Below are 16,620 nucleotides of genomic sequence, written 5' to 3'. Positions count from 1 at the left end.
CTGATGATATAGCTGGGTCACAGGTTTGGATGATGCCTATGGTAGTTGAGCAGCCTGTAGAAGTGATTTCAACAGAGGTGTTACAGCGAGAACATCTTGGATTGTTTCCAGATTGTGAGATAACGAGATCACAGGTACACAGGTTGAAACAATAAAAACAAGAAGGGCAGACAGTTCAAAGGCAAGGAGGTGTCAAAATCCAATTAGCAGGCACTGTGTTTGACAATATTCTTCAGGAGAAAGACTAGAGGACAATTCAGCTGAAATGTTTAACTCAAGGAGTTCAGTGGAGTTACAGAAAAATGATTTACAATTAAAACAGTTATAACAGACAGCTTACTCAGAAACAGAAGTAAAATGCATTCCAGTAAGTTATTACCTTAAGGGTGATATTTTAATGAGAAACTGAAGGCCACATCATGTCTCAGCAAATGAAAGCTGAAGGGAGGTACATCAGATTGTTATCGCATCAGCGTATAGGATTGAGATTCTGAGAATTGCTCCTGAAATTCCATGGGGCGACATTTAGGAGTTAGGAAAACACAGGAAAAGATAGGGGTTTTTTTTTTGGCCAGGATTGCAGAGCGATTTAGGCAAATTCTGTAGAACATGTCACACATGTCAACTAACAGAGAAACCACAAGCAAAGATTAAGCCGGCACCTTTAATCCCAATACTAGTATTTGAAGAAGCTTTTACCATGATTAATTAGGGAAGTGGGAAGGTGAAACGAAGGTAGGTAGTCAGGGAAGAGAAGAAGTTGCTGGCCCCCTCCCTAAGACTAAAAGTGGAAATCAGTACTTACTGACAATAATGGATGCGTCTACCAGGTTTCCTGAAGCAATACCTTTAAGAAATATTACAACCAGGAAGATTGTGGAGGAGTTAACTAATTTTTTTTTTAAAACAAGATATGGCTAACCTAAAGAAATACAATCAGATCAGGGTTCAAATTTTATGTCACAGTTGTTTAAGGAAGTAATGAACAGTTTGGGGATAAAACAGTTTAAGTCAACAGCTTATCATCCAGAGTCACAAGGAGCTTTGGAAAGATGGCAACAAACTTTAAAACTATGATGAGAGCGCACTGTCAGGATTATCCACGGGATTGGGATAGGGGAATTCCATTTTTGTTATTTGCTATTATAGACATTCTTAATGCATTGGCTGGTTTTAGCCATTTTGAGCTAGTTTATGGTCATGAGGTAAGGGGACCACTGAAGCCGATTCATGAGAAATTGGTGAGCCAAAATTCAGAAACCTGGATTACGATTCAAAGGTCAGGGAAGGATTGAACAGCATGTGAGGTGGCAAGGGAACATTTAAAGATGTCACAGCAAGTAACGAAAACGAAGGCAGACAGGAAAGTGACAGTTTGCAGTTTTGCTGCTGGAGAAAAAGAGTGCTAGTTCTGTTACCAGTATGGGGTGATTCATTAAATTCAAGGTTTAGTGGGACTTATAGGATTGAAAAGAAGTTGAGTGAATTAAATTATTTAATAAATACTCCAGATAGAAGAAAGAAGCAGAGGTTGTATCATGTAAATATGCTTAAAAAGTGCTTTGACAGGGAAGAGGAACAGGTATTAGTGATGGTGGATGATGAGAAAGTGGTAGAAGTGCAGGACTCTGAAATTGATTATCCTCTAATCAAATTGGATAACTGAGGGGGTACTTGAAAATCTAAATGAAATATTGAGTTACCTTCCAAAGTGTCAAAGTGATTTGGAAAAGCTATTGTAGTCACACAAACCTACTTGTGGGAATAAGTTGGGGAATACAGATCTATACATGATGTGTCTGTACAGGTTTCATCTTCAATAAGGCAACATCCTTATAGATTAAATCTGGTAAAGTTATCACAGTACAGAAAGAAAATTATTTTGTGCTTCAAAATGATATCATCGAGTCTAGTTGCAGTAAGTGGAGTTTGCCTCTTGTGCTGGTACCAAAACCAAATGGAACACAGAGTAAGTGTGGACTATCGAAAAGCTAATGCGGCAACAAAAGCAGATTCCTATCCTATGGCCAGAATTTTCCCATCGGCGATTTGGGGGCGGGGCCTGCCCGCCGAGGGGAAAATGTCGCGGGATGACATTGGGAGGAATCCCTGACGTCATCCCGGTCCATTTACATTTTCAGGAAGGCTGGCGGACAGCGAAATCAGCTGTTTGCCCGCCGACCTATCAATGGCCAATTGAGGCCATTGACAGGAACATTAAGATCATTGAAAGACCTGCCTGTCCAACCTTAAGGCTGGCGGGCAGGCCAGGAGCCCCTGCGGACAGGCCAGGAGCCCCTGCGGACAGGCCAGGAGCCCCTGCGGACAGGCCAGGAGCCCCTGCGGACAGGCCAGGAGCCCCTGCGGACAGGCCAGGAGCCCCAGCGAGCTTCTGAAAAAAGATTAAACCTCATCCACTGGCGGGATGAGGTTTCATCTCAGTTTTAACAAAGTTTATTAAAGTTTCACTCACATTTATTAACATGTCCCATCTCGTGAGACAGTGTCACATGAGGGGGACATGTTAATAATGTTTTTCTTTATTTTTAAAGTTTTTGAAACATTCAGCGCTCTCCCTGAGACAGCACTTAGTCTCAGGGAGAAGCACTTAGAGAGATGGGGAATCCCTCTACCCCCCCCACACAGGAAGCACACACCGCTTTCCATCAGGAAGACCGCCTACTTAAAATGGCGGCAGGACCCACTTCAGCAGCAGAGTTCTGCTGCCTGGTCGCCGCCGAGCCGGTGGGGCCCGCCCATCAAGGTCAAAATTCTGGCCAATATCACGGTTGGAAGATTGCATTGAGAAAGTGGGACAATCAAATTTAATAACAAAGATTGACTTGCTAAAAGGATATTGGCAGGTACCGTTGTAGGAAAGAGCAAAGGAGATATCAGCTTTTGTAGGGCCAAATGGACTTCATCAGTTTAAAGTCATGCCATTTGGTATGAAGAATGCACCTGCAACGTTTCAAAGACTGAAAGTAATTGCAGGTCTAAGCTATTCTGCTGTTTATATTGATGATCAGATAGTTTTCAGTCAATCGTGGGAGGAGCATTTACAGCACCTGGAAGAATTATTTTCTCAATTACAAGCAACTAATTTGATGATGAACTTGGCTAAAAGCGAATCTGCAAAAGCGCAAGTTATGTATCTAGGCCATATCATTGGACGTGGTAAGATGGCTCCAGGAGATGTGAAAGTCAAGGGTATCATGGATTTCCCAGTGCTTAAAATAAAATGAGAAGTTTTGAGATTTCTGAGCATCAATGGGTTTTACTGGAAATTTGTACCAAATTTTAGAAGCGTGCTTGTTCCACTGACTGAACTATTATAAAATAACAAGAATTTTCAATGGACACTGGAGTGTCAGAAGTCATTTGATAGTTTGAAAATTGTATTAACTACGACACCGACATTGGCAGTACCCAATTATGACACACAAATTAAGTTGACCCTTGATGCAAGCGATATAGGCACTGGGGCCGTACTGTTACAAGATGACGACACTGGAATTGAAAAACCAATAGGATATTTTTCATGGAAGTTACATGCACAACAGGGAAAATATTCAACAATTGATAAAGAGACCTTGGGTTTGGTGTAAGCGTTGCAGCATTTTGAAATTTATGTTGCAAACAATTCATCAGAAACTATTGTTTATCCAGACCATAATCCTTTGAAGTTTTTGGACAAATTGAAACAAATGTGCAAGACTTTTCAGGTGGAGTCTATTATTACAACCATTTAATCTACAGTTATACATGTTGCTGGTAGAGAAAATCTGTGCATAGATGCGTTATCAAGAGTTTGAAGCTTAAAGGGAAAATTGGACATTTAAAAGAAACTTTGGACACTGGTTTGGAGTGATTTCTATTGATAGCAAGTATATATATATATATATATAAAAAAATAAAGAGATATTAATGTCTATAATGTTATTGGAAATTATTTTTGAATTGGAATTATAGTAGGACCTGTATCTATGTGTGGCTTAATTGGATTAAAGCCAGCTTGTCTGGGTGCTTTGACGTATAGTTGTTTTAAGATGTTAATTAGATAAACGTAAGGAGTAGAAGGTAAAGAGTACATTAGCATTTGTTGTATAAACCATTCGAAAGAATGGGTAAAATCTTGCACCTAGCTGGGAGACGCCATGCAATGTGTTTATATTACTGATAAAATTGGTGGAATGAAAGGATTGTTAGGAAAAGTAAACCTAGCAATACAATGGAAAATTTACATTCAAAGGGGAAGCTAGGTATAAACAGAAAGGAGTTTGTGTGAGAGAGTCAGAGGCATTTAAGATCTAACCAGCCTGTAAACCTACAACTGTGTCTGCAAAGGAACCAAATTGCAGGGGACCCCATTTTGAATTCATAAGGTCAAATGTGCTTTTCCTGGAATCTCTCTTAAGTCTATGGGTTATTGTTGCCTCAGTGAAGATTTACCTGGGAGTGATTAATTTGGGCATTTGTTTAAAAGCTATTATGGTAGTAATTCATAGACATGTGTATGTCTTTAATTTGCTGTAAATTAATAAATGTTTAATTTAGTTTTATATTAAAAAAACCTCTTGAGACTCGGTGGTCTTATTCCTGAATTCGGAGCTGCATCTCAAACATACCAATTGAAAATATAGGTTATAACAGTTGTTCAAGTTTCCCTCTGGGGATTTAAACAACTCAGCCTTTACCCACTGCTGTGTCATAACAGGGCCAATTAGCCTGACATCAGTCATTAGGAAAATCTTGGAATCAATATTAAGGAAGTGATATAACCGGGCACTTAGAAAATTTGAATATGATTAGGCAGAGTCAACATGGCTTTATGAGAGGGAAAGGGGCAAGTCATTTCTGAAAAAAATGTTAAGAATTTTGAGGATGGACAAATGGAAACCAGCGGATGTAGCATAATTTGTATTTTTAAAAGGCATTCGAGAAGACTAGTACCAGAAGTCAAGGGCTTCAGGTGTGTGCAGACACTTGAGAAGCTGGGGTTGTTCTCCTTAAAGCAGCGGTTAAAATCATGAAAGGTTTTGATGAGAGTTTCCAGTGGCAGAAAGGTCAGTAACCAGAGAACACTAAAAACACCAGAGGTGAAATGATTTTTTTTCTGACCTCTGTTCCAAAGAAAACAACCTTAGCCCTATTCAATCTTTCCTCATTGCTGCAATTTTCAAGCCCTGGCAACATTCATGTAAATCTCCTCTGTACTCTCTCCAGAGCAATTAGCAGCAAGTTGTGGTGAGCTGGAGTTCACTGCTTTAAAAGAACAGTGGAAGCAGACTCAGTATTAACAACTGGATAAATACTTGAAGGGGACAATTTTGCAGGACAGTGCGAGGGAAAAAGCAAGAGAATGGGAATAATTGGAGGTCTTTCAAAACGCCGGCACTGAGAGGAAAATCAAAGATGGGGTTTACAGTGGGATACAGATAAACTAAGGATATGTAAGCAAACAAGATTAATAAATGTTCAGTACTATGAATGAAATTGCAAACTAGAGAGTCAGAAAACATTTAGTCAAATTTTTGGAAATTAACCCAGACTAATGTGGAGTGAATTTTTGTTTTTATAAAATTAAATATACTGAAAAGGCAGGAATAAAATCTTAGAATTATAAAAAGATTATTCCTGTATCTATTTTCTCAGACATTTGTTTGGTGTTGGGACTAGGTAGAGTGCTCTTTCGGAGAGCCAGTGCAGTCTCGATGGGCTGAATGACCTCCTTCCGCACTGTAGATATTCTGTGATTCTTCATCAGCCATTATGAATTAAACATAGGCTTAAACTTCGGTTCACATTATCCCGTGACGATGGTGTGAGGCATTTTTCAAAAGAGTAATGAATAAATGAGTTGTGCTAAATTACAAAATCCAAAACTATGAAACATTCACTTCAGGTAGAACCAATACTGTACAAACAAATTGAGCCACTTTCACAGCAGATAGAGAACACAGAACGTTGAGGGATGACATGTGTATTGAGCCTACCTTGTCTTTTTTGTATCCACAGAGATATTCCACTTCATATTCTTCCAGATTTCTTTTGTCGATTCCAAGTTCTGAACAGGTAAGTTTTTCGCCTCGACACAGTTCCTGCAGAATTTCGAGCGACGCTAAACAGGGCACACACCACCCTGAGACAACAAAGAGAACAAGATACAGAAATTGATGATATAGCAGTGATGTAATTGCTCGTAAAATCATTCCAAGGGTTAGTACACCCACAATCCACACCCTAAAGTAATGGCTAACATGTTGGAGCCGATACATTCTTTACGTGTTGTTCAAAATACTTCCTGGAGACACCCATCTAATCCAGGTTTGGAAAGTAAATCTACGACCTAAATTGTACTGCCGGGGCCTTTTCAGTGTAAATGACTCCATGCATTGCCTCATGTTTTACTGACATGTTAATTTATTTATTCTTATTCTTAAAGTTTGCCAGCTGAAGCATCAATGATTCACCTCCAGAGTAGCGAAGAATTTTATAAACTCATTACACCTTTCAGAAAACTGAGCTGATTATTTAATTGCTCATGCCATTAACTTGACAGTTGAACTAGGTTTTCAGAAGAGTATTAATACTCTCAAACCACAAGTATTACAGCAGCCTTGAGAAAGGAAAATGGCTCTGCAATATCTCCACCCCCACCCCCACCAAACTCACACCCCCCCCCCCCCCCACCCCCAACAAATACAAAGCGGTTAATTACAGAAGACAAGTTTAAACTTGATAGCTGATCAAATACATTCTTTATCTTTACAATCCAGCATGGTATTTAAGATGCAAATTTCACCCACAATACTCAACTAGTTGTGACAGATTAGAATAGACTTGCATTTGTGTGGCCGCCATCCCTACAGGCAGTGATCGTAATGTAAGATGATGCAAGCATGGTTCAACTCGTCAAAACTTCTAAAGGTCGCAAGGTGGATCAGGGATTATTTCAGAGACATTTTGCACATTAAATGTTATGGGGAGTGCAGTGGGGAGAAGGAAGGAGAAAAGTTAATGCAACTTAGTTTTTTAAAAAGTTTATCTAAATGCAAAACTTTATGGATAGATCATGTGACAGCTTTCATTTTTTTTTTTAAACAAGCGTATTAATGAGCGCCCCCAAGGAGTTTCAAAGAAGCACAATAAATTAGATAAAAATTGACAATGAGCCAAAGGAGATTTTAGGAAGGCTTAGCCAAAAACTTGGTCAAAGAGGTGAATTTAAGAAAGGTCAAAAAGGAGAGGGAGGGAATTCCAAATCAAACAGCCAAGGTGGGAAAATGCACTTAGTGGGTCAAAGCGATTTTGCGAGAGGTCAGAGTAGGAGCAACACGGAGTTCATGGAGGACAGTAAAGCTGCATAGGGAGAGGCTAGGCCATAATTGGATTTAAACAAAGTGTTGTGGGAGAAAGGAGGCAACACAAGTCTGCAAGCACAGGCCTAATGAGAATGCAGGTTAGACCATGGACAGCTGTGGATGAAATCGGCAACAAGGCAATGGAGTTTGTAGTGGAAGCCAAACACAAAGGCTCTGGTCTTCCCAATGGAGGCAATTACTGCTCATCCAGGACGACAAGCAGATTAACAAAACAGAGGCAGTGGAGGTGTCAAGAGAAAGGTGGCAGAGGCATTGAGCTAAACGTATCTGTGGAACATGAACCCTCATCTCCATGAGGTGTAGCAACTGAGCAGCATGTAGATAACAATACAGTAATGGAAGGAGATAGAAGCAGTTTTTTGTTTTTATTTTAAAAGTAAACAAGTTTTGTTTCCCCTTCTAATTCATCTGTCACCATTTTCCCAGATACACACCAAGTACACAAAAAGATGACATAAAGAGGACAATGATGTCTTCATATTTGTCTCTCCCCCTCCAAAGAAAAATATAGTAACACTCATCTCATGAAAGAATAAGCAGACCAGCATTTATTGCCCTTGAGAAGGTGGTGGTGAGCTGCCTCCTTGAGCCGCTGCAGTCCATGTGGTGTAGGTACACCCACAGAGCTGTTAGGGAGGGAGTTCCAGGATTTTGACCCAGCAACAGTGAAGGAATGGTGATATATTTCCAAGACAGGCTGGTGTGTGACTTGGAGGGGAACTTTCAGGCGGTGGTGTTCCCATGTGTCTGCTGCCCTTGTTCTTCGGTGGTGGAGGCCACACCATTAAATGCTGTGAGTTCCTACAGTGCATCTTGTAGATGGTACACACTGCTGCTACTGTGTGCAGGTGGTGGAGGGAGTGAATGTTGAAAGTGGTGAATGGGGTGCCAACCAAGCAGACTGCTTTGGATGGTAACTGTATAGAGTGTTATAGGTGCAAATTCAAGTCATGCCATAGTGGAACAACAACTTGCAATGAATTTTATATTTTATAACTAATAAAATTATTAAACCTAATTTCCAAACATATCAGCAGTATATAGTCACTAAGTAGGTAATACCATGTTAATCCTATGGGCGATTTACACCCTACAATCTATCGATTTACGTAGGACAAAGATTAACAGCAGTGGGGAGCAACATTCTCAGAATATTTCATTTTTAAAAAGGTGCATATAAATTTGCTGTTTCACAGTTACACATGGGCAGCATTCATCTCTCCTCAAGGGTACCAACAGCCAACTACCTGCACAAAATGAACTTGTGTGTACAGACACAAAGCTTGGAAAGAACTCCTTGTGCTGAAAGCTCCCAGCCTAATACCATGGTGTGTAAAACAGCAAATGGAATCTGCAGACCTCATGGGAGCAGAGACACAGCTGAGAAGAACAAAATGACACCCGTCTCCACTTAGAACATAAAACTCCAGATTTGTTCTCTCCGTTGTGGGTCTCAGGTTAGACTGCAGCAGGAGCACCTTGTAATGTAAGCAGGGACCAACCCTAACACTTTCAACGCCAACCCACACTATTCAAGCATTTCAAGTCCTATGTTCACCTCTTTTTTTTAAAAAAAAAGTGCCCAAAGTAAATCTAACTCAAACCTACAGCAGGCATACATGTTATGCTGTACTTGACAGCGATTGTGCTGGATAGTAGAGTGTAGAATATCTTTAAAAAAAAAGGTGAAACACTTATTTAATTGATTTTAGAATCAGTATTGAAGGCATAAGGTGGTCTTGTGCAGCAGTGGATAGTGTCCCTGCCTCTTGAGTCAGAAACTCTGGGTTCAAATCCCACTCTCGCACTTGATGACCAAGCAAGATGTGTTTATAATGTGGCCAAACAGGTTTAGCCTCCTTGTCCTAGCTGTGGTGGAAATTACGCCACTGTGGGTCAGACCTGCCTCTGGGAAGAGAGCTCAAGAGGAAGACTGTAAATTTTTAAAAAGATAACCAGATGTTTCCAGAGTCAAGTGCTCTTAGAAAAATTACTGGTTCCACATTTGAATACAGAGGTGGGGGCAATGACAACCAGGATAAACTTAATATAGTAGGAAACCATTCAGGCCAAGCTGCTTGCACGGTTTACATTTATATAACCATGTCTTCAAAATATCAGGATTGACTCAGTGACATCCTTCAGAAAGGATGTTAAGGCCTTAAGAGTGGGTGCAGGAGAGGTTAACGAGAACAGTACAAAGGATGAGGGCCATTAGTTTGGTGGAGAAACTGGGGTTGTTCCCCTTAGAGCAGAGGGGAAGGGGAAACTTCATAAACATCTTCAAAATTATAAAGGGGGTTTGGTAGTTAGGGAAAAACTGTTTCCATTGACAGGAGAGTTGATAATCAGAGGACGCACTTCACATAGTTGGCAAAAGCATGAGGGAAAGATGAGGAAATGTTTTCAGGCAGTTGCTACAATTGGAAGCCGCCTAAAAGGGTAAGAATGATAGACTCAATGGAGACTTCTAAAAATTAATTCAATATATAACTGAAAAGGAAAATTTACCGGGCTACAGATGAAGACCAAGGGAATAGGATTAATTGGATAGCTCTTTCAGAAAGCATGATGGACCAAACAGCCTCTTCCTGTGTTGCAAGATTCTATGATTATACAACCATTTCGGGCAATATATTTCTACATTCCAACCTAATTTTAAAGCAAAAAAAAAAAAAACTTCTTCCCTTTTATGCTCCCAAAGTTTAATTTCCTGGCTACCAATTCACTAGTCAGTGAAAATAATATTTCACTATTAACCCAGCCAAAATTACATCTCTCTTTCCCCGACTCCATAAACGGATTAGGATTAGCAGTAAAACAACAGGCCACAATTTACAATAAATACCTAAAATGTCCTCGGCCCAACCACCTTGAGCTACGTCAATGACCATCATAAGGTCAGAAGTGGGGATGTTCGCTGACGATTTTGATTCATCATGATTCACAGAGTCAGCATTACTTCATGAAGGGAAAATCATGCCTGACAAATTTATTAGAAGTCTTTGAAGAGGTAACAAGCAATATAGATAAAGGGGAACCGGGACATGTAATATATTTGGATTTCCAAAAGGCGTTCAATAAAGGTACCACACATGAGGCTCTCGAATAAGAGCCCATGGTGTTGGGGGTAGTATATTAGCATGGACAGAGGATTGGCTAACAGAAGACAGAGTTAGGATAAGGGGGGCATTTTCAGGATGGCAACCTGTAACTAGTGGAGTGCCACAGGGAACAGTGCTGGGGCCACAATTATTTACAATATATATTAAATGACTTGGATGAGGAAAGTGAATGTACTATCATCAAGTTTGCGGATGACACAAAAATAGGTGGGAAAGTGGCGAGGATGATACAAGGAATCTACAGAGGGATATAGACAGGCAAAGTGAGTGGGCAAAAACTTGACAGATGAAATATGTGAGAAAATTGAGGTTATGCACTTTGGCAGGAAGAAGAGGGGCTGAGTACTATTTAAATGGAGAAAGCTGCAGTGCAGAGGGATTTGGGGGTCCTTGTGCATGAATCACAAAAAGCTAGCATACAAGTTCAGCAGGTAATAGAAAAGGCAAATGGAATGTTGGCCTTTATTTCAAAGGGAATGGAGCATAAAAATAGGGAAGTCTTGCTAAAACTATACAAGACACTAGTTAAAATCACACCTAGTTTTAGTCCCCTTATCTAAGGAAAGATATACTGGCATTGGAGGCAGTCCAGAGAAGGTTCATTAGGTTGATCCCAGGTATGGAGGGATTTTCTTTTGTGGAGAGGTTGAGTAGGATGGGCTTGTACTCATTAGAGTTTAGAAGAATGAGAGGCAACCTAATCGAAACATAAGATTCTTAGGGGCCTTGAAGGGGTAGATGCTGAGAGGTTGTATCCCCTTGTGGGAGAGTCCAAGACCAGAGGGCATAATCTCAAAGTAAGGGGTCGCCCATTTAAGACAGAGATGAGGAGGAGTTTCTACTTTCCAAGAGTAATGAATCTGTGGAATTCTTTACCACAAAGGACTACAGAGGCTGGGTTGTTAAGCATACTCAAGGCTGAGATAGACAGATTTTTAAATCAGTAAGGGAATCAAGGGTTATGGGGAAAAGACAGGAAAGTGGAGTTGAGGATTAGCAGATCAGCCATGATCTCATTGAATGGAGGAGCAGACTCGATGGGTTGAATGGCCTACTTCTGCTCCTACATCTTATGGTCTTATTATGATTGCAATGTTCTGCTTCGATTTCTGAGGAGGTGCGAATGCAGTCCATGTCTAATTGCAGCAAGACATGGACAATATCCAGGCTTGGACTGACAAGTGGCAAGTAGCAGGCAATGACCATCACCCCTTGACATTCAATGGCATTACCATCACTAAATCCCCCACTATCAATATCCTGGGGGGTTACCATTGACCAGAAACTGAACTGGACTAGCCACATAAATACTGTACTACAAGAGCAGGTCAGAGGCTAGGAATCCCACAGCAAGTAATTCACCTCCTAACTCCCCAAAGCCTGTCCACCATCTACACTGACACAAGTGAGGAGTGTGAGAGAATACTCTCCAGTTGCCTGGATGAGTGCAGCTCCCACAACACTGAAGAAACATGACATCATCCAGGGCCAAGCAGCCCACTTGATTGGCACCCTATCCACAAACATTCACTCCCTCCACCACGGTCGCACAGTAGCAGCAGTGTGTACCACTTACAAGATTTACTGCAGGAATTCACCAAGGCTCCTTAGACAACACCTTTCAAACCCAAGACCACTACCATCTAGAAGGACAGGGGCAGCAGATAGATGGGAACACCACCACCCGGAAGTTCACCTCCAAGCCATCCATCATCCTGACTTGGAAATATATCGCTGTTCCTTCATTGTCGTTGAGTCAAAATCCTGGAACTCCCTCCCTAACAGCACTATGGGTGTACCTACACCACATGGACTGCAGCGGTTCAAGAAGACAGCTCACCACCACCTTCTCAAGGGCAATTATGGATGGGCAATAAACGCTGGCCCAGCCAGTGACGCCCACATCCCATAAATTATTTTTTTTTAAAGTCAATAGATGGACCTTCAAAAAAGCATTAAACTAATGTTCCAAGTGATTTGTGCAAAATGTTGCTGATACAGATAGATCTTGTGCTCTGATTGGATATTTCACCACCACAATACAAAGGCACCAAAAATACATCTTTCCAAAACTTGAGATGCATAAAATTCGAACAAAGTAGCAAACGTGAAGTTCAAATGCAAATGCCAGAGTTACTTGGGCTTCAAGGGCTGGATTTCCAAGGCTCCGAGGTTGCACACGTCCCCAACAGCGAAAGATCCTGTAATCTCTTCCAGCAACACAACTCTCCATGATCTCTCCACTCATCTAATTCTGGCCTCTTGTGCATCCCCAATTTTAATCCTTTCACCATTAGTGGCTGCACCTTCAGATGCCTGGGCCTCAAGATCAGGAATTCCCTCCCTAAACCTCTCCACCTCCCTACCTCTCTCCTCCTTTAAGACATCCCTTAAAACCTACCTCTTTGACCAAGCTTTTGATCATCTGATCTAATATTTCCCTATGTAGCCCAGTGTCAAATCTTGTTTTCTGATTTTCCTGTGAAACGGCTTGGGGCATTTTATGATGTTAAAGGTGCTATATAAATGTAAGTTCTGGGTGCAAGAAGGATATTAACAACAAAAATAAAAATACCTGGAAAACCTCAGCAGGTCTGACAAGCATCTGCGGAGAGGAACACAGTTAACGTTTCGAGTCCGTATGACTCTTCAACAGAACTAAAGAAAAATAGAAAAGAGGTGAACTACAAGCTGGTTTAAGTGGGGGTGGGACAGGTAGAGCTGGATAGAGGGCCGGTGATAGGTGGAGATTGTCCTTTTGTCTGTGACATCTTTTGGCAAAGAGGTGGTGATATTATCTAAGGAATGTGCTAATAGGTGACATTAAGGGTAGAAAGCAGGACGAGCAAGGTACAGATAGCCCTAGCGGGGGTGGGGTGGGAGGGAAGGGATCGAAATAGGCTAAAAGGTAGAGATAAAACAATGGATGGAAATACATTTAAAAATAATGGAAATAGGTGGGAAAAGAAAAATTGTTGAGCTAGGCACTTTACAGCCTTCCGGACTGAATACTGAGTTCAACAATTTTAGATCATGAACTCTCTCCTCCATCCCCACCCCCTTTCCCCTTTTTTTTTTTCAATAATTTACACAGATTTTTCTTTTCCCACCTATTTCCATTATTTTTAAATGTATTTCCATCCATTGTTTTATCTCTACCTTTTAGCCTATTTCGATCCCTTCCCCCCACCCCACCCCACCCCCACTAGGGTTATCTGTACCTTGCTTGTCCTGCTTTCTACCCTTAATTAGCACATTCCTTAGATAATATCGCCACGTCTTTGTCCCTTTGTCTATGACATCTTTTGGCAATCTCCACCTATCACTGGCCCTCTATCCAGCTCTACCTGTCCCCCCACCCCACCCTTAAACCAGCTTATATTTCACCTCTTTTCTATTTTTCTTTAGTTCTGTTGAAGAGTCATACGGACTCGAAACGTTAACTGGGTTCCTCTCTGCAGATGCTTGTCAGACCTGCTGAGTTTTTCCAGGTATTTTTATTTTTGTTTTGGATTTCCAGCATCTGCAGTTTTTTTTGCTTTTATCTTAGGATATTATTAAAGGTGGCTTTCACTGTGTTATTGCCCACCTCCACCACCAAGTTAATCTTCTCCCCTCTCCAGCAAACTGCTTGGAAATCCATCAAAAACAAAAGTTGGTAAACAACATGAAGATGAGAACCTTAGTCTTTTTCCCTTCACACAAATAATATTGTTAAAATGCTGACATTGTTATGAGCTCCAGCAGTTACTTAAGATGACAGTTAGGCAGCTGAAATGTCATTGGCAGTTAGTCATAAATCCAAGGATGATTCAGCATGAACTGTAACTATTAAACTTAGTCCTCTTGGTGTCAGGGGCAATTATCTCCAAAGTGAGGCAAACCAAAAGGGTAGAAAACATGAGGAGGTTATTTGTAATCCTTAGTAACTACTTCAAAAAGGCTTTCAAAGTCTCTATCTTCAATCGTCTTTGCAAACTCTGTCAACTGCAGAAAATCTCTCCAATAAAATTAGAAGCTTTCAAAGTTTTTCTACAAACGTTAAAATAAATAAATATAATATACAAGTAGCCACTAATAAAAAAAGGCCTGGACAACATGAAAATGCCTACACTTTGTCAACTAATGCCATGGAATCTTTAACATTCACCTGAATATGATGATGGCTTAATAGCTCATCCAAAAAGGGGGTTTCCACTGTCAAATTACAGATCACAACAGTTTGCATAGGATTTTAAAGAGTCTTACCTTTACTCTGCTCGAGTGAAATAAATAGGAATGTATTTACTCACATTTTATCAGTTACCTTTTTTTAAAACCCAAGATACAAAGCTCCTCCAGGTAACACTGAGAAGATTGTGATCAGGCCACACCACAAACTCCATAGCCCAAATACTGACACCATCTCCCTTCCCAGCCAATGGCTCAGACTGAAGCAGACCCACTCACAACCCCAGTGCCCTGTTTATCCTGCGCTGCCAAACCCAAATTCCATCTGTCACGAAACCTTCGACAGCACCTTCCAAACCAGTGACCTCCACCACCTAGAACGACAAGGGCAGCAGATGCAGGGGAACATCACAGCCTGCAAGTTCCCCTCCAAGTCACTCTCCAACCTGACTTGGGAATTTAATTGCTGTTCCTTCACTATCACTGCAAAAATGCTGAACTCCCTAACAGTACTGTGGGGGTACCTACACCACATGGACTGCAGCAGCTCACCACCTTCTCAAGGTCATTTAGGGATGGACAATAAATGCTGACCTTGTAAGTGTCGCTGACACCTCATGAACAAATAAAAGAATGACTAGCTAAGTCTATCTCAACATTGGCCACCCCAATCTATTTTCCATTAAAATCTTCAGCCATGTCTTTGTCAATTCCATACTTAACCTATTTTAATCCTCCCCTGGCCAGCCTCACACTCACCACCTTCCAGAAACTTCCAACATCCAAAACTGCTGCCTCTATCCCATTGCGCAAAGAGCAGCCCATTAATACTACTCCACCTACAGTGACTTCCAGACCAGAACCAACCCCCCACCCCTAACATATCAAATTACAATCCTCATTCTTATTGGAACTGCAGTGAGGCCTCTCACTCTTCCTATTTCAGACATCCTCCAACACAAAGACAAAAAGCTCCCACCCCCCACGACATCTCCAGTCCTCTCACTCTTCTACCCATAATCACAGGCACTGCAATGGTTCAAGAAGGCAGCTCACCACCACCTTCTCAAGGGCAAACTAGGGTAAGGGCAATAAATGCTGGCCCAGCCAGCAACATCTGTGTCCTGTGAAAGAATAAATAAAAGATAATCTCTCCCCAGCATCCCACCACATGCAGCCTTAAGCCATCTGAGGAGTACAGCTGGAATTCCCTCCTCTGGAAGGAACCTACCATTTTGACCCAGACTCTCCCAGTATCTCTCTCTCTCTCTCTCTCTCTCCCCCCCACCCCCCACCCCCAACCACCCTTTCACTTTCCTGCAAAGCCTCTTTATTTAAAAATCCTGCAACACTTAACGCAGTGAGATAACCTCGGTGTAGGTACAACGCAGATAAATGCACACAATTCAGCGGCCTGCTGCACAGCTCACCACATTAAATTCCAATCATGCGGTGAATTTTGATTCAGATTTTTCAATGCACACGCTGTGCAACGATATTCAACCCGCAAGGAAGGCCCTCCCTCCCTACCCCACGGGGCAAACGTTTTATCGTCAATTTTACCACTTAATTGCCTTTAAAACAAAAAGCACAGAGCACATCCTCAACAAAAAAAAAACCAAACAATCTCCTCTCCTCCCCCCCACCCCCCCCCAAAAAAAAATCTCTTTGCTTTTTAAATTTTTTTTTGTTGTTTGGAGGAAATAACTTGGTGGTGGGGGGTTTTTTTTTGGGGGTGGGTGGGGAACCAGGAGGAGGAGGAGGAGGAGGATTCTATTCTCCCAGAGCCTCCAAAACTGAAAGTGAAAAGAAAAAGTTAGTGGGAGCGCTCGCAACGTCCCAGCACCAACCAAGAGTGTGTTTTATTTTTTTTTAAAAAAAGAAAAACAGGGAGGGTTTGCAGATATTCCCTTTGTAGGAGGAGGGGGGAGGGGGGAGGA

The 16,620-nt window shown here is 41.4% G+C and overlaps 1 protein-coding gene across 3 annotated transcripts in view; it reads right to left on the bottom strand.

Annotated features, from left to right (window-relative positions):
- The window catches only part of LOC121286197 (histone-lysine N-methyltransferase SUV39H2-like), a 38,394-nt gene that overhangs the window by 21,084 nt on the left and 690 nt on the right, over positions 1-16,620 (bottom strand). For 2 of the 3 annotated variants that reach the window (XM_041203196.1, XM_041203195.1), the window contains exon 2: positions 5,997-6,142. In XM_041203196.1, coding sequence (XP_041059130.1) covers positions 5,997-6,142 — 146 coding nt within the window. Of the gene's footprint in view, positions 1-5,996; positions 6,143-14,816; positions 14,911-16,620 lie in introns of those variants that run through there. The other variant, XM_041203194.1, reaches the window with a different exon arrangement.

The sequence above is a fragment of the Carcharodon carcharias genome, chromosome 13 (genome assembly GCF_017639515.1).
Source record: "Carcharodon carcharias isolate sCarCar2 chromosome 13, sCarCar2.pri, whole genome shotgun sequence".
Taxonomy (NCBI): domain Eukaryota; kingdom Metazoa; phylum Chordata; class Chondrichthyes; order Lamniformes; family Lamnidae; genus Carcharodon; species Carcharodon carcharias.
Note: the sequence above shows the minus strand (reverse complement) of the source record. Positions and strands in the feature narration are given on the sequence as shown.